Source organism: Geotrypetes seraphini, chromosome 10, assembly GCF_902459505.1.
Source record: "Geotrypetes seraphini chromosome 10, aGeoSer1.1, whole genome shotgun sequence".
Classification (NCBI taxonomy): domain Eukaryota; kingdom Metazoa; phylum Chordata; class Amphibia; order Gymnophiona; family Dermophiidae; genus Geotrypetes; species Geotrypetes seraphini.
Window position 1 is genome coordinate 79,934,394 of NC_047093.1, and position 21,748 is coordinate 79,956,141.

Genomic DNA, 21,748 nt, shown 5'->3' on the forward strand with positions numbered 1-21,748 from the left:
CAGTGCAGCTTGTGCATGTGTCCGGTGCTGGAGGAGGTGAGAGCTGAAGGCAGTTGCGGATGCGACCGCCAGACACTTAAGGCACAAGTTTTCCATAAAGAATCATTCTTTATAATACTGAGGGCCTCAAAATAGTTGGTCCAAAATCTTGGCTCTTGCAGTTGACACTTTTTGCATGTTGCACTGCTTTCATCTTTGTATGGCTGAAATTATCAGAAGAAATTAAGGAAAGATTTATAAACTATAGTTTATAATTCTTTCCTTAATTGCTTCTGATAATTTCAGATAATCAACATTTTGGATTTGTAGGTACTTACCTCATGCAAAGTTGTCATTTCTTATGTTCTTATTAACTATTTTTTCTGCGGCCCGCCAAGTACCTACAAATCCAAAATGTGGCCCTGCAAAGGGTTTGAGTTTGAGACCACTGGGCTACCCTCATGGAATATTCTTGAAAATACAATATTCTCCAGTATAGCCATTTTATGGGCAAAGTTAAGGACCCAGAGGATGACACTCGAGGCCTGGTGGCCGCCTCCTGCAGGAATCCAATCCTTTGGGCGCACTTCACATGGAAGGGGCTGAGATTCTCAGGCAGCCCCAGAGAAGTAGGAAGCCATTGCTCAAAAAAGGCTCTTAATTCAGAGTCCAACAAAGTCTCTGAAAGGCCCACAAAATGTAAGTTGTTCCTAAGGGGTCTGTTTTCAAGCTCTTCAACTTTTTCTTCCAGAGCCTCCAGGCACTTTAGCTGCTGCTGTTGGTTGGTTGGTTTCCACTAGTGCTGCCCGATTTGAATCGATTCACTGATTCATTTCGGGTGAATCGGTTCGAAACGATTCAAAAAACAACAACAACAAAAAAAAAATCGGCCTCCCGATTCGGCGACTGACCCTCCCCCCTCACCCTGTAAAGCAGGATCGGCAGCACTGTCTCTTGCTCACTGGCCGCTTCCGCTCCTGCTTTAGAGGGCAAGTGGGGAGTGTCAGTCGGGAAGTGCTTCTGTCCGGCTTCCCTCCTGGTCTCCCGGCATCAATTTACCTAATTTCAGCAGCCTGCATAAGATTGCTAGTGCTAGCAATCTTTGCAAGCTGCCATAGGTCTTCCGAGCTGCCTTCTCTCTGCCACAGTCCCGCCCCTACTCTGACATCAGAGGCTTTCCAGGGGAACACGTAGGCCTTCCAGGATAGGGGGGTGCAGTCCTTTGTACAAGCCTTCAGTGGGGACAGGCAGGCCTTGGGTGCAGGCTTTCAGGGGGGACAGGCAGGCCTTCAGGGGTGGGGTGCAGAAGTACATGGAGGGAGGGAAGGGGGGGTTCAAAGAGTTATACATATGCCGGACTTTGGGGGGAAGAAATAATGGGTCTAAAAATAGAGAAGCCGGAGAGAGATGATGGACAATGGGATTTAGGGAGGGAAGGAACAGAAAGGGAGAGAAGTTGGACACAAGGATTGGTGTGGAGGGGGGATAGAGATACTGGATAGGAGGGTAGTTGGGAAAAGAAAAAAGGAGTGATGGTGGACCCTGGGGTGGTGGGGAAGGAGGGAGAGATGCTGAATGAAAGGGTAGTGGATGAACCTGGAATGAGCTAGCTCCCAAGGGAATGGTTCTTGAGCCCCTATCGGATGTGTAGGCTGTCCAGAAGGCTTACTGATAAGCAGAGAACCATTCAGAAACAGACTTTTCCCAAACGTCTGCGATCTCACAGTCACAGCTGTCCCTAAAGAAACCTTCGCAGTACGAGTGTGAAATAAAACACGAGCAGAAAACATAAGAAGTGCCATCTCTGGATCAGACCTTTGGTCTATCAAGTCCAGCGATCTGTACACGCGGAGGCCCAGCCAGGTGTACACCTGGCGTAATTTTTAGTCACCCATCTTTCTCTATGCCTCTCATAAGAAGATGTGCATCTAGTTTGCTTTTAAATCCAAGGATGGTTGCTTCCGCTATAACCTCCTCTTGGAGAGCATTCCAGGTGTCAACCACTCTTTGTGTGAAGCAGAACTTCCTGATATTTGTCCTGGACTTGTCCCCCTTTAGCTTCATTCCGTGTCCTCTTGTTCATGTCAAATTGGACATGGTAAATATTTTTTTTTCCTGCTCTATTTTGTCGATTCCTTTCAGTATTTTGAAGGTCTCGATCATATCCCCTCACAGTCTCCTTTTCTCAAGGGAGAACAATCCCAGTCTCTTGAGTCGTTCCTTGTATTCCAGTTTCTACATACCTTTTACTAGCTTCGTTGCTCATCTCTGCACTTTCTCCAGCAGTTTTATATCCTTCTTTAGGTTGGGAGACCAATGTTGGACACAGTATTCCAAGTGTGGTCTGACCATTGCTCTATAAAGCGGCATTATAACCCTCTCTGATCTACTCGTGATTCCCTTCTTTATCATGCCTAACATTCTATTTGCTTTCTTTGCTGCCGCGCATTGTGCCAATGGTTTCAGGGTCCTATCTATCAGTACGCCCAGGTCCTTTTCTTGTTCGCTCTTACCCAGAGTTGCTCCTGACATTCTATACTCGTGTTCCTTATTCTTTCTGCCTAAATGCATTACTTTGCACTTTTCCACATTAAACTTCATCTGCCTTTTCTCTGCCTATTTCTCTAACTGACACAAGTCGCTCTGGAGTTCCTCGCTATCCTTCTGCGATCTGATTGCCAGGCATAGCTTTGTGTCATCTGCAAACTTGATGATCTCACTGGATGTTCCTTCCTCTAGGTCATTGATGAAAATATTAAATAAGATTGGCCCAAGTACTGAGCCCTGGGGTACACCGCTAGTCACTTTCTCCCAATCTGAGAAAGCCTGGCTTATAGGAAGAAAGACTGATGTTTACAGAACCAGTGACAGTGATGAGGTATGAGGGGGAGGGGTTTAAGTCTCTGAAATTTGAGGCTTCCTACAAAGTCCTGGCGGGTAGATGGAAATAACCCACTGGTCCCAAAATAAAGTGGGATTATATAAGAATAAGACTAGCAGAATACCACCATTTTAACTTTCTGTATAAAACATTTTTAAACCAATTTGAGCTTGCAGGTTCAACAGTCATTTTTAAACCATGTACCTTCTGCAACTTACCAGTCTGTGAGTACTGTGATACTTCAAATGTTAACTGTGTCCTGGTATCTTGAAAATACTGCACATTTTCAGAATGTGGCGAGTAAACAGGTACCCTTGCAACAAATGGGCTAGACTTTGGAGGTAAAGAACTCACATCCAATCCCATACTGGCTGGACACACTGAGGTAGATGTCACCTGGCTAACTGGAGTCTTCGGTGGAGAACCAATTCTAGAGAAAGAAAAAAACATTAAAAAAAAAAAATCAAATGCTACAAGAATCATTTCCCATTTTCTAATTAACTAGTTAGGTTTTACACAGGATCTTGATGATGGAACAACTGAGTCACGAATTTTATGGTACTTCAATCTCAGTCTGTCATTTGCTAATCATCTCAAATTAAGTCTGTTCTGTTTTTCTGTGCCTATCATTTTTGCCCATATGGCTTCTATTGCTTCCCTTTTTCATTTCAACATCTCTGGAAATACAGAATATGAGGGGGTGCAGATATGTCTTTGGCTTTTCTTATTTCACCTATTTTTAGACTAAAAATACTTTCATCACATCAAAGTTTATTGTTTTGTCCGTGTCTTACCTAAATTTCATAATTGTAGCCCAATTAATTTTTTTTGAAAATCTGAAGTAAAGATGGTGCAAAACAGATTTCACTGCAAAAGAGTGCCAAGCGGTAATGAAATATCTTTTCCTAAAAGAGAAATCAGCCAAACAAATTTACAATGGTATGTCAGTTACATTAGGCGAAAAGTGCCCTTCCTACTCCATAATCAAGAACTGGATTTAGATCAGTTCATCAAAGCACTAAAGATGAAGAATGTTCTGGGAGACCACCTCAAGTGACAAGTCCATAAAATATGGATGCCATTTATTCCACGATCCTAAATGATGAAAGATTATCCACTAAAAAGATAAGAGACCTTGGAGATATCCTGAAAATGAGTATGTTATATTATTCATGAGATTTTAGATATGAGAAAGCTTTCAGCCAAATGGATTCTCAAATGTCTCAATGCTAACCAGAAACGAGATCCAGTGGTTGCTTCACAATCCATTTTGGACTGAACTCGGCAGGATCTTATGGGATTTTTGAACCGTTTCATAATATATATATATATATATATATAATCTAAAGAATGGAGATATAGTGGTTCTCCACATCCCAAGAAGTTCAAGACACAGAAGTAGTCAACCAAGGTGGTGCCTGTCTTCTGGGATAAAGATGAAATTTTGCTTGTAGATTACCTGGAAAAGAGTGCAACTGGTCTCCAAACGTGTCAAGCTTTTGAAAAGAATCTTGTTTCTTCAAGACAATGCCACACCTCACAAGGCATCCATTATGCAGCAGAAACTGGAAGATCTTCACTGTAAAGTTCTGACACACTTCGCCTAATCACCTGATTTGATCCCTTCAGACTACTACCTCTTTCTTAACCTCAAGAAACACCTCAAGGGAAGAAAGTTTTCAAGCACTTATGCCACACTGGCTGTAGACAAGTGATTTACAGCACAACCAAACAAATTTTTCTTGGATGGGTTAAAGAAGTTAGAACAACAAAGTCATAAGTGTGTGGAGCTCAGTGGTGAATATGTAGAGTAAATACATTTTTTCAGACATAACCCACATAGCTTCTTGTTTTCTTTACAAAGCCAATGACTTATCAGCACCTCAATAGCTTTAGTTGTGGAAATGCACTTTTATAAATTGTCTGCCCAACAGACAGGTACAACTTATTAATTTAAAACCTTCTATTACTTATTATTTCTATTGCACTGCCAGACAAATGAAGGGCTGTATATTAAATATGTAAGACTCAATCCCTGCTTGATAAACCTGTATTCTTGTAAGTTAAATCAGCCTCAGGTCAAGTCAGTGCTCTAACCCAAGTAGGGTGGGTTCCTGAGCTGATATGGCAGTCTCACAGGTGATGGCCACCATGGCTAGGGTGTTGTAGCAAGTCTCTTCCACTGCAGTAAAATGATCCATGAAGAGGTGAAACTAGTTTGCTTCAACCTTGCTTGTGACAGGTCTTTCTTGGAGAACTTTTTAAATAACCTTCCAGCCAGGAATGTCATTGCAGCAGCCTCCTTGGAAGATGCAATGCCACCATCCTACAAACACGACCATACCAGTGGTGATGTGATATGGAAGCTGATAGAGCTCCAAAACGTAGGAAGATTCCATGTTAATATTCTATGCTGGTCTATTTTTAATTCCACTGTAGATTGTTTACTTAGTCCAGTTTGAGGCAATCCTGGGAAGAAGACTTGGATGGTGTTTGCATTTTCATTTAGCAAAGTTTGGCAAAGTTTGCTAAAGAAAAAAAAAGTGTGCATACTCTTTCTTTTTTTTTTTTTTTGAATTCTTTATTTATAATTTTAATAATTGACAATAATTACAAGTCAATAAAAGAAAACATGCAGTGTAAATTGAAATTAAATCAAAATGCCAAACAGCTAAGGAATATCAAAATATATATCGCATTATTAGTCCACAATTTTGGAGACGAGGCTAATGAAAAAGACTGAAATAAGTCATCAAGGCAATTAGTATAAGGCAAAAGATAGGCGTTTTGAGTGCTCTTGAACCAATATGTTGAGCTTAACAAGAGAACAAGGCAGCTCATGAAGACTCTCTATCAGAAATAAATTTAGATAAATGCTGTGGATCATAAAATACATATCTATTCCCCCCATATGTCAAAACGCATTTACAGGGATATCTTAGGGCAAAGATCGCCCCTAGCTGAACAGCCTGTGGTCTCAATATTAAGAATTGTTTTCTTCTTTTCTGGGTCGAGCGAGATACATCAGGGTACATCCTAATTATATTTGTCATGAATGGAACATCTCTATGCTTAAAAAACATTTTAAGCAGCCAATCCCTGTCTGAGTCAATTGCAAACTGTACTATTAACCCTTTCAGGACCATAAGGATCGTAGGCCAATTTTTGTGGTTTTGACTACATTTTTATGGTAAAAAGGGCTTGCAGATGCCAAAAAATTGATTTTTTTTTGTGAAATATCATTATTTTTAAAAAAAAAAATCACACTTCTGGCTTATGGACAGTGTGGCAAGTGAATCTTCTCGTCAATCTGGCAACGACGCTAATGAATGAATGTCGGAACCAGTTTGTTTACATAAAGGCAGTATCCTATGGAATCCGTACATATCAAATTTAGAACTGTAGACTATCCCAATCAAAATTTATAGGATTTTAAAGTTATGGGACAAATATGTCCCTTGGTCCTGAAAGGGTTAAGGTAGCAGGGACCTGATTTTCCGTATCTGACCTCTCTAGAAAATGTGTTAAATCCAAACTATCAACAGATAAATTCTGTTGGTTTTGGATTTTGAGATTTAACTCTCATTGGCAGGTAATATATTTTTGTGAGAGGTGGGTACGAAGTTTCTGGTACCTTCAAAATTTCTAACAAATATTTTTTAAACATAGCTAGGGCAGTTATTGTTTGTACTTTAGGAAAATTAATAATCCGAAGATTACATCTTCTAACATAATTTTCTAACATTTCTTGTTTAAAGTGCAAACTAGCACTGTCCTTAATCCAAGTCTGGGCTTGTACTTCCAAAGTTTTTACTTTAGGTTCAATGTCACTCATTTTATTTTCCAGACTTGTAACTTTATCCTTTAGTTCCAAATTTTCCGATATAACAGTATTGCAGCTCAAAGATAATTGCTGAATTTGACTCCCCAGTAAAGTTTGCATACTAGATATGGCCTCCCATATGGATTCCATCGTAATCACCTTGGGACTTTGCAAGGGAACAATCTCAGTTCCAGGAATCCCTGCAATGCCCATTGAGCCAGATACCACTTCATTTATCAAAAGAGTTTCTTGGGCTACTGAAATACCTGTAGCCATCAATGAACTTGAAGAGTCTCCTCGGGCTTGCTGTGAACTCCTCACCGCTTGCTGTGATCTTGAAAACTCCTCCTCCCCCCCTCCGGGGTTAGTCCTCCCAAACAGAGAGGACAGCAAGAGGGCATCTCGAGCCGGTGAGTCAACAATCGACTCCTCCGTCGCAGCGGGACAGCAAGGCGGTCTTCGCTCATCCGGGGACAGAATGACAGCCTCAAAGGAGAGATCCCGCACCTCAGCCTGTGCAGTCTCTCCAGTCATGGCACCCTCCGGTTGTAACGTTCGTGAGCCGCGTTCTACAAAGACATCCATCGGACCCAATGGTGCTGCTGCCTCAACGGGGAACACCCGAAGTTTAGACTTTCTTTTTACCATAACTCTAGGAAATCCACACGATGAGCACGACGGCGTCTCCGCAGCTACTCCCAATCCGCCATCTTAGGTAAGCTCCGCCTCCGAGCCATGCATACTCTTTCTGTGTTAAAAATTATCTCCATAATGTTCAAGTCTGACAATAAATATTAAGGGACGGAAAGAGGAGTATTTTGCACCTGTTGCATCTCTGCCAAGTTAGCCTTTTGGTACAGCTGTAACTTGCTGTTCATCCTGCCTCAGCAAGCCCGAGGTTAAGTTCACATCTCCTGCTTGGCAGTAGTCCAGTACCAAGAGATGAGCTACCAAGCTTATTTGTCATATTGATGTATTGCGTTAATAAGCCATTCTAGTTATTGCTATTATTGTTTATATAGAACTGAGAAGAGGTAGTTCTACCTACATTTAAATGACTCAACACCTAGTACTCATTCTGGTTGAAATCTGCTCCCATGTCAGATGTGGATATGCCAGGATTAATGGGAGTTCAGAATAAAATCACCTTTTGGTAGTCATGAATGATATGGGCAGATTAAGGCATAGGAAGATAGACTTACTCACTAGATGCCTCATGCAATCATTGACCACGTAAAAATCAGAACCTATGAACCTTAGGAGTTCAGATCCCTAATCTCTTACACTACCCACTAAACCACTCCTAATCCCAAACTCAATTTACTTATATGATTCAAATACATACTTCTCAGATAGTGATTCTGTTGGAGATCCAGACACATTTTGACCATCTGTGGCAATCTTCCCAATTTTCTCCACTGGTCTTATGGCAATATCAATGCATCGGGAGATGAGCTGGGGAACATTGTTCTCTGTGCTTGCAATGCTATTAGTGGTTTGCACTAGCTTCCCTGGGGTTTCTGGGCTTCCTATGACAGAAATAACATTTCCAGTAGAGGTTGTGACAGTGCCATTTAGGCAGATTTTATTCAGTAGAGGAAATGACCTCACAGTAGCACTGATCTTTTTGTTCCTCAGTCGATATCTGTAAGAAATAATTATTCAATTGATTAAAAAAAACTATATAATGCAAAAACTGTAAAGAAACATTTAATATTTGAATCATTAAGGCAAGGACTCTCAACATGAACAGTTTCACATAACCACAAATCTGCAATCTTGAACTGATGGAATCCACACTTACTTTTCGAGTTCTTCCTGAGAGTGAGCAAAAGTACAGTTTGTTCCTCGAGGACAGCCTCCCTGCTGTCGCAGATCTCGGCACATACTTGTTTTATATTTACTATTTGGCTGTGGCTTCAATTAAGAAGAAGAAGAAAAAAGGCATCTCATCTAGGGCTCTGCAAAATCTTTTTCCATCTCTTATAGTACTAGAAGAAAAAGAGATTAGGTTCTTACCTTGATAATATCTTTTCCAGTAGATAGGGATGGTATGCTGAACCAAGGATCTTGCATTTACTCTCACAAGTCATTGCAAGAGATATGTTTAATGTTTTCACTACCTCCTCCTTCTCCTTGCTCTCTGCTGCCCCTAGTCAGTTAGTTTCAAGTTGGTGACAGCTGAACAGAAGAGAACAGGAAAAAAAGAATGGGGAAACCCTCTAAACAAGACTTTGATCTGCCCATAAATATAAACACACAGCTCATAAGAACATAAGAAACACCTTCACCGGAATAGACCAAGGTCCATCTAGTCCGGCAATCCGCACACGCGGAGGCCCATTTAGGTGCTCCTTGTTGGAGACCCGGATTTCCCGTATCCCTCAATATGTTTTGCAAGAAGGTGTGCATCCAACTTGCGTTTGACTTGACTAGCCTTCTTGATTATGCCTAACATCCTATTTGCTTTCTTCGCTGCCGCCACACATTGAGCCGATGGCTTTAGGGTTCTGTTTATCAGCACCCCCAAATCCCTTTCTTGTTCGCATTTGGCTATGGAGAGGAAAGACACAAATAATCTTTATTAGCAAAAAGGCCATAAGAACCTGTGGAACTCTGGGGAAATCCCAAGTAATTATATACAAACAATATACGTCTTCCATTTATGATAGCTGGCAGAAAGGTCAGAGATGCAGCATTCAACTGACAGGAGGTCCAGGCAGGCGCATCAACAATGATGGGTGGGGGTGTTCAGCATACCATTCCTATCTACTGGAAAAGATTATCAAGGTAAGAATCTAATCTCTTTTTCCAGTGCAATTGAGATGGCATGCTGAACCAAGGGATATACCTAAGCAGACATAGAAACCCCAGGTGGGAAAGATAAGCCAGCCTTCAAAACCGAGACTCCAAAGGAGGAGTCCTCTTGAGTTGCTATATTCACCCTATAAAAAACCTAGTGAAAGTGTGAAGGGAGTGCCATGTTGCCTCCAGCAAATCTTATCCAGTGGAATTGTCCTGGCGTCAGACCAGGAAGCGGCAATCCCTTGTTGAATGCGCTCAAAGTGAAAAGGGAGGCTGCCTACTGCAGACAATGTAGCAAGTCAAAATAGCTGACGCGATCCATCTTGAAATGGTAGCTTTGGAAGCCGGCTTCCCCTTCTTAGCCGGATTTGTCAGCATGAAGAGGTGGTCCAAGAGATGAAAGTCATTTGTAACCTCCAGGTTACAAATAATAATAATAACATAATAATAACATAATAAAAGCTTTCTGTCTTTAACTGTTTTTAAGTCCATTATTCTAATTTGTATTTTATCTGTATCCCATGTATTAGCTCACCTTGTTGTGAACTGCCTAGAACATTTTCGGTATGGCGGTATATAAGAATAAAATTATTATTATTATTATTATTATTAATAGTCCTTCAAGACTTTGTTCATCTTCTTAGATCCTGAGGGTTTACTTCCTGGTTGATGTGAAATGCCGAGACCACCTTTGGCAAGAAAGAGGGAACAGACCTCAAGAAAACCCCAGCATCCGTGATACGCAGGTAAGGGGCCCTGCATGATAAAGCTTGTAGTTCGTAGACACACCTCACAGAAGTGATGGCAATCAGAAACATCATCTTGATAGTCAAGTCCATAAGGGTGGCATCCTGCAAAGGCTCAAATGGAGCCCTCGATTGCCCTTCCAACACGGTGTACAGATTTTAGGACAGACAAGGCTGGTGAATTGGGGGCTGAAGAGAAATAACATCTGGCACCAAGGGACCTGAAATGGGAAACTCCAGCCACTTGAACTTTCAGTGAGGAAATCACCAACTCCATATCCAGACCTTCTTGAAGAAAGATATGGCAAGATCCAGCTGCTCCTTACAGCACCAACGTTGGAAAGTATGTCTGATGTCTGATGTTGGAAAGTATCTGATGTCTTAGCTTATGCCACGAATGTGGCATGCTTCTTTGCTTTCAAAAGAGTGCATACAACCAGATCAGAGTAGCCCTTCTGACTCAAAGCTGAGCACTCAAGAGCCATTCCATGAGATCAAAGCGCTCCAGATCTTGCAGGACGATCAGACCTTGAGAGAAGAGTCCCAGGAATGGCTGAAATCTCAGAGGTCGGTCGATCTGAAGACACACTAGATTCACGTACCAAGGGCACATAGGTCAGTCCGGGGCTACTAGGATAACCTATCTCTGATGTCTTTTCAGGACTAAAATGGGCCAAGGATGGAACACATACAGGAGTTTGTTCCCTTACCAAGGTTGAACTAGCGCAATTCTGTTGTTCCACGCTTAAATCTGCAGCTGAAGAAGTGCACCACTTTCTTGTTGCTCGCTGTCGCTATGCCCCAACAGTCGACAATGCTCTGAAACACCTGAGGTGAGAGGGACCACTTTCCCGGGTCCAGAGTATGCCTGCTGAGAAAGTCTACCTGCACCTTTTGCATTCCAGCAATGTGAGCCACAGTGATGGCCAAATGAGTCTGCGCCCAGCAGAAGACGGATTTCGCCTCCTTCTGGAGGCTGATATTCCTGGTGCTTCCTTGCTTGTTGACTTAAGACACTGCTGTCACATTGTCAGAAAACACTCTGATCGCTTTGTTCGACAACCAGGCCTGAAACTGAATAAGCGCCAACTGGATGACTCAGAGCTTCAGTCTGTTGATGCACAAATGTCACTGTGAAGAGGACCATCACCTCTGCACAGGTCAATCTTTGCAATGTGCTCCCCCACCCAGAAGGCTGATATCCATTGTCAGCAGCATGGTCCAGGAGTCGAACCTTAAAGGCATTCTTGAGGACAATGACTGAGAGCAAAGCCACCAGGACATGCTGCAGCGGGCCATACATGCAGAGGGCCCCTCTGTGGAGAAGGGAGTTCTGCAGGGGGTGAATATGCACTCTCGCCCAAGGAACCAATTCTATAGTGGCCACCATCAAGTCCAGGACCTGAAGATAATCACAGGCCGATGGACACTATTGCACCAGGAGAGATGAAATTTGGTTCCCAAGTTTCAGTCGGCATACTTCTGGAAGAAACATTCTGCCTTTTTCTGTGTCAAATTGGACACCCAGATACTCCAGGGACTGAACGAGCTGCATAACATATGAATAGCCTCACTGGGTCACACCAATGGTCCATTAAGCCCAGTAGCACATTTCCAAGGTGGCCAGGTCAACAGTACCTGGCCAAAACCCAAGGTGTAGCAATATTCCATGCTACCGATACAGGGCAAGCAGTGGCTTCCCCTGTGTGTCTCTCAATAACAGACTATGGACTTTTCCTCCAGGAACTTGTCCAAACCTTTCTTAAAACCAGCTACGCTATCTGCTCTTACCACATTAGAGAATGACACGGTGGCGGTTTACCCGCGGCCACCGCATTTTAGCCGCGGGTCACCCGCCGAAAACGGGGAAGAAAACTAGCAGTCGCTGCGGCGACGGGGACAAGGCCATTCACCGCCCGCGGGGCGGTGAATGGTCTTGTTCCCCGCAGTGAGGCATGAAGGATCGCGCGGTCTCCGCAGCTCACACCCACCTGCCCAATCGATTCTAGTGTTTAGCCAGCTCTCTCCCTTCTCCTCACCTTAGTTTGTAGATTTTCTTTTTCGGCGACCTGCACGCGCGGCTGCTCAGTGTTCAATCTTCTGCTCTGACGCAACCGGAAACAGGAAGTTGCAGCAGAGCAGAAGATTGAACACTGAGCAGGGCGTGCGCGGCTCTCTGATAGCGTGCGGGTCGCCGAAAAAGAAAATCTACAAACTAAGGTGAGGAGAAGGGAGAGAGCTGGCTAAACACTAGAATCGATTGGGCAGGCGGGTGTGAGCTGCGGGGACCGTGTGATCGCTAGTGTTCCCGGCTCAAATTGGAAGGAGGGAGTGAAAGGAAAAAGGATTCTGGGCCAAGGGGATGAAGTCAGAAAGAAAAACCCACAGCAGGAAAGAAAGGGAAGGACTGGCAGGTGAGCCAGATGCTAGAAGCAGGGGGGGGGGGAGAAGAAAGAGGGAAAAAAGCTAGATGGGGTTGAAAAGAAGAGACACACTGGTATGGAAGAGGAAGATAGGGGAAATCTGGACACAGGAAGGTAACAGAAAGAGGGGAAATTATGTGCATGGGGCAAAGGGACAGAGACATAAAGGGGACATGCCATGGGGATGGTATATGGACACAGGGGGGGGGGGGGGGCAATGACAGATACATAGGGGAGATATTAGAAATGGAGAAAATAGGAGCACAGAAGCGAGATGGTTTGTGGGGATGGGACAGGGACCGAGCTCGCAGGCTCCAGTGGCTTGCACAAATTACATTGTAACGTGCCATGAAAATAAGAGGGAGGAAGGTAGATAGATAAGCCAAGTGAGAGGAGCTGAAGGGTAGTAGAAAGGAACAGATGGTAAAGGAGGGAGGGAAGGGTGGTGGTGGTGGAAAGGAATAGGACAGACATTGAAGGAGGGTGGAGAGGAACAGACCCCGAAGGGAAATGTGGAAGACAGAGTGGGAAGAAGACAGATGCCAGACTATGCGGGAGCGGAGGGAAGAAGATGGGTTCTAGACCAATTGGGGGGGGGGGTTAAGGGAGAGGCACAGTAACAGCAAATGGAAGACGCAGAGAGAAGACACACAGTGGATGGAAGGAATTCAATGAGAAGATGTGGAAAGCAGAAACCAGACAACAAAGGTAGAAAAAAAAATTATATTTATTTATTTATTTTTTGCTTTAGGATAAAATAGTATATTAGTTGTGTTGATAAAAATTTATAAACAAAGCCCTGCCAGCTGAACATCTCTTTCTCTAGTTCAGCAGCAGGAACTTTGATTTATAAGAAAGGAATAAGCTAAATATTACAGTACTAAGGCTTATATGGATGCAGCGGGGACGGTGACGGGGCGGTGAATGGGATGGCAGTGGCGGTGACGAGGCGGTGAAAGGGATGGCGGTGACGGTGACGGGGCGGTGAAAGGGATGGCGGTGACGGGGCGGTGCAGAGGATGGTGGGCCGGTGACGGGGCGGTGACGGGGACAGATTTTTTCCCCGTGTCATTCTCTATACCACATCCTCTGGCAACAAGTTCCAGAGCTTAACTACTCTCTGAGTGAAAAAACATTTCCTCCAATTGGTTTTAAAAGTATTTCCCTGTAACTTCATTGAGTGACCCCTAGTCTTTGTAATTTTTGACGGAGTGAAAAATCGATCCACTTGCACCCATTCTACTCCACTCAGGATTTTGTAGACTTCAATCATATCTCCCCTCAGCCGTCTCTTTTCTAAGCTGAAGAGCCCTAACCATTTTAGTCTTTCCTCATACGAGAGGAGCTCCATCTCCTTTACCATCTTGGTCGCTCTTCTTTGAACCTTTTCTAGCGCTACTATACCTTTCTTGAGATAAGGAGACCAGAACTGAAAGCAATACTCCAGATGAGGTCGCACCATGGAGCAACACAGGGGCATTATTACATTCTTAGTCTTATTAACCATCCCTTTTTTAATAATTTCTAGCATCCTATTTGCTTTTTTAGCCGCCGCCGCACATTGGGCGGAAGGTTTCATCGTATTGTCTACAGTGATACCCAGATCCTTTTCTTGGGCGCTAATACCACAGGTGGAGCATCCGGTAACTGTGATTCAGGTTATTCTTCCCAATGTGCATCACTTTGCATTTGTTCACATTAAATTTCATCTGCCATTTAGATACCCAGTCTTCCAATTTCCTAAGATCCGCCTGCAATTTTTCACAAATCCGCATGCGTTTTAACAACTTTGAACAGTTTAGCGACATCTGCAAATTTAATCACCTCACTTGGCGTTCCAATTTCCAGATCATTTATAAATAAGTTAAATAGCACTGATGCCAGAACAGACCTCTGCGGCACTCCACTGTTTACTCTCTAAACTAAACTTTGCCACCTATCCTATGACACTTTAATTTTATCAGGAGCCTCTCGTAATGAACTTTATCAAAAGCTATCATGACCAAAAATAATCTCGGTCACAAAAAACTGCTATAAACTCCGTCTAATTCGTCATAACCTCTATTCTAGAACCTGTGTCGATTCAAACCCTCATTCATTCACTTGTCATTTCAAACTCAGATTACTGTAATTCTTTATATCGTGGAACAACTCAAAAAGAAACCTGCCGACTCCAACTGATACAAAATGCTGCGGTTAAGCTCATTTACAAAGCCAAAAAATACGACCCCGCTTCTCTGTCAATCTCATTGGTTGCAAGTCTCATACAGAACATATAAAATACTTCTACTTGTCTTTAAAATTAAACTTTCCCACTCTCCTGCTTTCTTGGACAAATACCTTATCCCACATGCTCCATCCAGGGCCCTCAGATCCTCCAACCAGAATCTATTAATAGTTCCCTCAATCAAAGACCTATACTACACCAGAAACACCATTTTTTCCGTAATTGCCCCTTCCCTTTGGAATGCAATGCCATTGCATATCTGTAGTGAAAACTCTAAACAAATTTAAAATCAATCTCAAAACATTTTTATTTAAAGATGCATATCAAAATAGCAGTTAACCTTCTTAATCATGGAAAAATAAATAATTAAATAAATAAACAAATAACATAGCACCGCTTTTAAGAAGCGACTTCCCTTCTGTTTTATCCTCCCCCTCCTCCCTTCCTTTTATAAGGGTGGATCAGGCAACTCAGTTTGTGGAGGTAATCTGCCACCACAACCATCACTTTGGTGAAGGTCTAGAGGTGATACAGTCAGACCAAACAGGAGAGCCTTGAATTGAAAATGCTGTTCCAGGACATGAAACCCAAGGAAGTGCCTGTGATCCAGAAATATTGGGATGTGGAGATATGCCTCAGTCAAGTCCAGCGCTGCCAGGACCTCCCCCAGCTGCACTGAAACAATGACCGACTGGAAAGTTTCCATACAAAAATGAGCCACTTTGAGAGCCACATTGACGTACTTGAGGTCCAAGATGGGCCTCTAATCCTCTGAGCCTTTCTTGTGCATGATGAAGTATATGGAGTATCTGCCAGAGCCCAAATCTGCAGCTGGAACACGCTCGATCACCTGAATGTCCAGAAACCTTGGATAGTTACCTGGACCTGGGATGCTTTCTCCAGTCTGCCTGCAGGCAAATCCACGAACCAGACAGAGGGGACGAGTGGACAACTTATATTCATTCCTGATGACTTCCATAACTCATTGGTTGATCATGATAGCTCCTAAGCTGCCAAGAAGTCCTGCAGCCTGCCACCGACCTTGCTCAGGGAGGCTGGAGGCCTGGCATCATTATGATTTCTTGGGCTGATCCCCTGGACAGGAGGTGGAGCCCTGGGTTTTTCTATTCCAAGGACTCTGCCAAGGACTCTGAAAGGATCTCTGGGACGAGGACTCAGAGAAGAAAAGGCGGGAACGGCAGGAGTTGTTTGGTAGGATTAATAAGGTGGTTAGAGGCTGAATCTGAGGTTCCTGCCTCCTGCGTAGCAGAACACGCGGTGCAAGGATGCACTTCGGGTACCCAACCAACACAAACTTTGCATGAATTCATGCCATTGGAGCAAGAGAACTCCATCCCTGGTGGATAGATTAAAAAACAAGGCTTTTAGAAGAAGTTTCAGAACTCAGAATTCAAAATGGGAAAAATCCATGATGGCCGCCACCAGGATTTTCCACTGAAAAAAACAGCTGTAATTCCACCAGAGGACCTTAAAAACCATCGATTTTAGAATTTTTAGGGTGGTGGAACAAGGTTACAACAAAATATAACTTTACAAAACTCAATGTCAGTCTTCCCCAAATTGCCCTGTGGGCTGTGATAGTCCTACTTACAGACCAGACACTGGGAAGAGGTGCTGCAGCCTGGCACAGTTCCTCGCAGGGTAGCTGGAATAGTAGAGGACCAATGCCACCAGGAACGCTACCTCTTCTGACTCTTCAGCTGCCAGTCAGGTCATAGCTGTACTGAGCCTCAACCCCCCAGGACCTCCAAACACTGAGAAGAGGGGGAAGGAAAGTGAGCTCTGAAGAAACTCAATTGATGCCTTATAACCTGCGCTAGCACGCCTGATCAAGTCAAGGAGTGAGCAAACTGCAGGGGAAACCTCTGAGCTCCCCAATTCAACAAGGCTAGCTGAGCAGGTCCCCACATGATCCACCTGTCACCTACAGACTGATGTTTGCTCCTCTCATGCAAGCTAGGCAGTCACTGCTGCCGAACAGGAACACAAAATCCCGCACAAAAAATACGACCGAGCAGATCAAAATTGTTTCTGCAGAAAGAAATAACTGACTGGGGGTAGCAGAGCACAGGGAAGAGGAAGAAGTACTGAAACAGTAATCAGCATCTCCTGCAATGGATTCACGAGAGTGGATGCAAGACCCTTAGTTCAGTATTATCATCCCTATTGCACTGGAATTTAGGTTACCAAGGTAGCTCTTGCTACTGGCCAATACACAAGACATTTTTCAGCCGATATTCAAAGCAATTTAAATTGACAGCTTACCACTGCCTAAGTGGTTATATTTAGTGGTACTGAACTGGAAAGTGCTGCTAAGCATCACTACAGACTGCTCAACAAAAAAGTGGACAGGTCAAGGGCAGCACTGAGAAGGAGTTGGGAGTTATGCAGGTACCGGTGATATATAGTGCCAGCACCTGCATAGCTAAGCATGTGAATTTAGGACAGTTCAAAAGCTATTTTAATTTCATCTGCTTTGCTTTGCTGGCCCCAGCACTGAATATCAGCTGGGACCCACATAAACAAAGAGAAGAATTTTCCTCCGATCCTCCCCAATCCTTTGAGAAAGTCCACAGTCCTCTCTCCTCCCAACATTGCACACAGCCCTCTTCACAACCCACCATCCCCACCTCCCAGCCAGGACAGCTCCCTCCCTCCCCGGCGGTCCAGCAGCTGGGGTGCAGGAGCAATCACCTTCACTCATGTCCCTAGCAGCAGCTTCCTGAAAATGGCTGCCGTGATCTAATAATAATAACAACAATCTATTTATATACCGCAAAGCCATGAAGTTCTATATGGTTTACATCATTTAAAATACATTTAAAATACAATAAAAGTTGAAGGAGATTAGAGAGTTAAGAACCAATGGCTAAAAATCCTAAAAATCCAATAATTACATAAGTCTAAAATTTTACAGATTAACTACCTAAGTACTGCAAGGCTGCTGTGAGAGGCCATGGTAACCATTTTCAGGAAGCTGTCGCAAGGGGCAGAAACAACAGGGTTTACTCTTGTTCCCATCATACCATCGGACCACCTGCGAGGGGGAACCTATCATGACTAGGAGGTGGTAATGTCGATTTATTGGAACAGGGCTGTGATGGGGGGCTATGCATGATGTTGAGGGGTTTTGGGGGCTACAGACCTCAGAGAGAGAATGGGGGGAAATTCTACTTTTTATTTTATGAAGGTGCTGGATGATATTCAGCAGAGGCCTGCATAACTGTCTTATGTGGGTCCTGGCTGAATATTGGATAGGACTTGCATAAGCTCAGACAGTCAATCTCATCAGATTTAGTCCCCGATTTTCTGTGCCAGCACCCAGACATGGCCCAGCACTGAATATCTAGGGCTAATCTAGCTGGCAATGGTAAGTGTCTAAAAAAATGTTGACTACTGCCAGGTGAATATAGCAGAAAGCACTTTCTTGTAATGAAACTAGAACAGACATTCTCCCAATATATAAATCAATTAACATAGTAACATAGTGAATATCAGCAGTTAAATACCTGTACGGTTCATCCAGTCTGCCCAAAAAGTAGCCAGAGATGAATCTGCACTCTACACAGGTTCCACTTCTTCATGAAGTAACACTGGTATAACTTAATCTCTGTCTCTTCCTGCCAATTTTGGGGCACAGATCATAGAAGTCTGCCTGGCAAATTAGGTAAATTTAACAGCCTGTCTACATATAGCTGTGGGACATTCAAAGGGCCAAGCATATAACTTCTGGCAGTAACTGCCATTCTCTCTAAATCAGTATTTCTTAACTCTCAGTTTATAATAGTGATAATGAAGGAGGTTTTTGTTAATGTATCAACAGAAAATGGTTTAGGGAATGCAGTGCTATAATTGCAAGATTGCTCTGGAAAAAATAAAATAGGATATTGACCAAAAACAACTGTTCTCTCCAACAAAAACCAAAACTGCTCCCTCTATTACAGAAGAGCTATGTAAATTCATGCAGCTTCTTTAAAGCTGTACGTAACTCTGATCAGAATAATTTACAATAATGCATTTCTTGACGATAGGGAGGAAAAAAATCTCTTAGCCTTATGATAACAATGCTGAATTCAGGCAGAGCTTAAAAAACCCCCACCAGTATTAAAAACTAACTTGGTCAATATTTAAACTGGATCAACGTTTAAATTTATAGCTGTATTTTCTGTGTTGGTTGATATCCAGATATTAGAGGTGAATATCCGAGTATGGCAGTGACTGCTAGTGCTATAAGAACATTAAGAGTTGCCCTCACAGGTCAGATCAAGGATCCATCTAGCTCATTTCCAACTGTGGCCAGTCCAGGTCTCAAGTACCTGGTAGAGTCCCAAAAAGACCGTCAGGTCTGAACTTTTGTGGACTTCACACAATAAATTGATTTATTTGTTCAGTCTCCTGGGTCTTTGTTGGAGTCCATTGATTGATCCCACTTTTTTTGGTTGGTTGTTCTTTTGTGAGTCTCTCCTTTGTCAGCTACCCAGATAAGTGCCTTTAAATACTGGGCTCTATAATCTATATTTTTGTTTCTGTTAGGAAATACAAATTTTAAAAAATTCTCTCAAAGATCTAGCCAAACTTATTTGCTATTATATGGTTGAAGAGAAGATCTTTGTGAGTAAATTTCTAAAATGGATAGTCTCACCTGTAGTGCTTCATGCCCTTTTCTGCTGAAATTCTGAATAAAGTCCACTAGACCATGTACCACCGTCTTCACAGCCACCATGGCATTTGCAAGCTGCTCCCATGTTGGAGACGATGCATCTGTTGTCAGAAGAAATGCTTATGCTACAGCTAGCAACACAAACAAGTTAATACAAGCCTCTGTAGGAGGAAGGCTGTAACATACCTCCGCCATCATGGTTGGGTAGTGTTTCAACAGATCAAAAAAACATACTTAGGAATGAGAATCACCTCAGCAGATAAAGCAATCCAGTCTACCGAATCTTAAATGCACATAGTAGCCATATTTAACCCAATAAACAATGTGATTTTTAAGAACTGCCTGCCACACCATCAAAAAGGTCAATGGGAATGAAATATGAGAAACTATTTATTAAAAATATACATTGCCAATTTTTGTGCATAATGGTATAATTTACAAACAAGTTAAAGTTTACATAAGTATATGTAGGCTTATTTTTCATCGTTTTTGATGCATTGTCTTAAAAATTCATTACCATAATTAATTCAAATAAGAAATCTTAACACAATTAAATAAACCTTCTACCCTCCCCAATAAACATGTCCTTTGGAACATATGAGCTGTGAACTCTTATATAGATCAGCGTTTGAAACCATAGTTGACCTGCCTATTGCTCCTGACACACATGGAACTAAAAAAGACTCCAAGTAAAGAGCAGAACAACAGGCACCCTTATCAATTACAGTACATTAAATGTGTGGGAAAGCAAAGTTAACCCATCTGCAGCAGATGTTCTCAGAGGACAGCAGGTCAAATATTCTCACATGTGGGCAACATCATCTGACAGAGCCCCAGTGCAAATGCTAACCAGCATGCTATAGCTTTAAGAGGCTTTTGGCAGTGTCCCCCATAGCACATGCATGACTGCCTTCCTGCCCAGTGTGAGTGTGTGGGACTCTTATGACGATACCACAAGAAAAAGAATTAAACTCCTAGGGAAGGAGGGAGGAAAGATGGGCTGTAGTACATAGCTGGTGCAAGCACCCTTATGCTTCTGCACCATAATGATGATAATTTGACATATCGCCTATCTTAATTCTAGGCGATTGTACAAAATATAATAAAATCAAGGGGACTACATGTCAATAAAATAGCTTATTACAAAGACAGAACAGACTAACAAGATACAAAAGGGAGAGGGGTGAACTACAAAAAGACCATGCCTTGCAAAGAGGCACCTGAGTTCTTCCTGGAGTATGGCTTGGATCCGCTCAAAGAAAAGGCTGAGGTAGCCTGGTGTGGAGACAGCCATGTTGAATAAGAAGCATAGTCTTGGACATAAGGAGACTGGAGGTCAGCACTGCAACCACAGAGGGAAAATGTTCCTCTCAGCGTTAATGTTTTTTGGGTGCTGGTGACACTGATGCCCCAGAGCTCTCAGCACTATGCCTTGAAGAGGACCAATGCTGATGGAAAGATTAGGTTCTTGTAGAGAGCCTCATTAGCATTCACTTACCTCAGTAATCTTCTTTCTAGTTGACAAGACACTTTATTCCTGAACCTGCATGTAGTCAATCTATTCGTGTGAGAATTCTTGTAGAAAGCCTCATTAGCATTCTTTTGCTCCGTTTCCCATCTAATCTAATCTGGGATTTTTGAGTCACACTGTCTAAATATGTTCAAGGTGACTTAAGTTCAATTTAAGGAGATACAATTTAGTACAGTACATGGATGTTAAAGATATATTTTACCATACAGATTAAGATATGATACAAAACAAGAAGAGAGAAACTAGTATTGTTGAAGTGGTGCTGAAAGATAGAAGGAAGAGGTAATTTATAGTCCAAGGTCATGAGGATAACGATATGCATAGTGTCATTGAAGTAGCAAGGTGTTTTGTAGGCTCAAGTCATTTTCTACATTGAATATGATGTCATAGAGATAAGTCTTTAGTTTCTTTCAGAATGTGAAGTAGTTTGATTCAGATCTGATGGTTGTTAGGTTATTCCATGTCTTTGTGACAATATACGCAAACATGGTGTTGAAAATCTGTTTGTAACTGAGGCCTTTTGTTGTGGGGTAGTTCATCAGAAGTTTACTAAGATTTCTGGTTGAGGCGGACCATGAGGAATAGGTTTATGAATGGCAAGGCGGAGTTTACATGTAGGATGTGGAAGATGCAAGAGATTTTGAAGCTTATT

The 21,748-nt window shown here is 42.7% G+C and overlaps 1 protein-coding gene across 3 annotated transcripts in view; it reads right to left on the reverse strand.

Annotated features, from left to right (window-relative positions):
- Positions 1-21,748, reverse strand: part of RC3H2 (ring finger and CCCH-type domains 2) — a 219,623-nt gene that overhangs the window by 68,923 nt on the left and 128,952 nt on the right. For all 3 annotated transcript variants that reach the window (XM_033961628.1, XM_033961629.1, XM_033961630.1), the window contains 4 exons: positions 19,548-19,666; positions 8,488-8,600; positions 8,029-8,328; positions 3,079-3,290 (listed from right to left, as the gene is read on the reverse strand). In XM_033961628.1, coding sequence (XP_033817519.1) covers positions 3,079-3,290; positions 8,029-8,328; positions 8,488-8,600; positions 19,548-19,666 — 744 coding nt within the window. The remainder of the gene's footprint in view (positions 1-3,078; positions 3,291-8,028; positions 8,329-8,487; positions 8,601-19,547; positions 19,667-21,748) is intronic.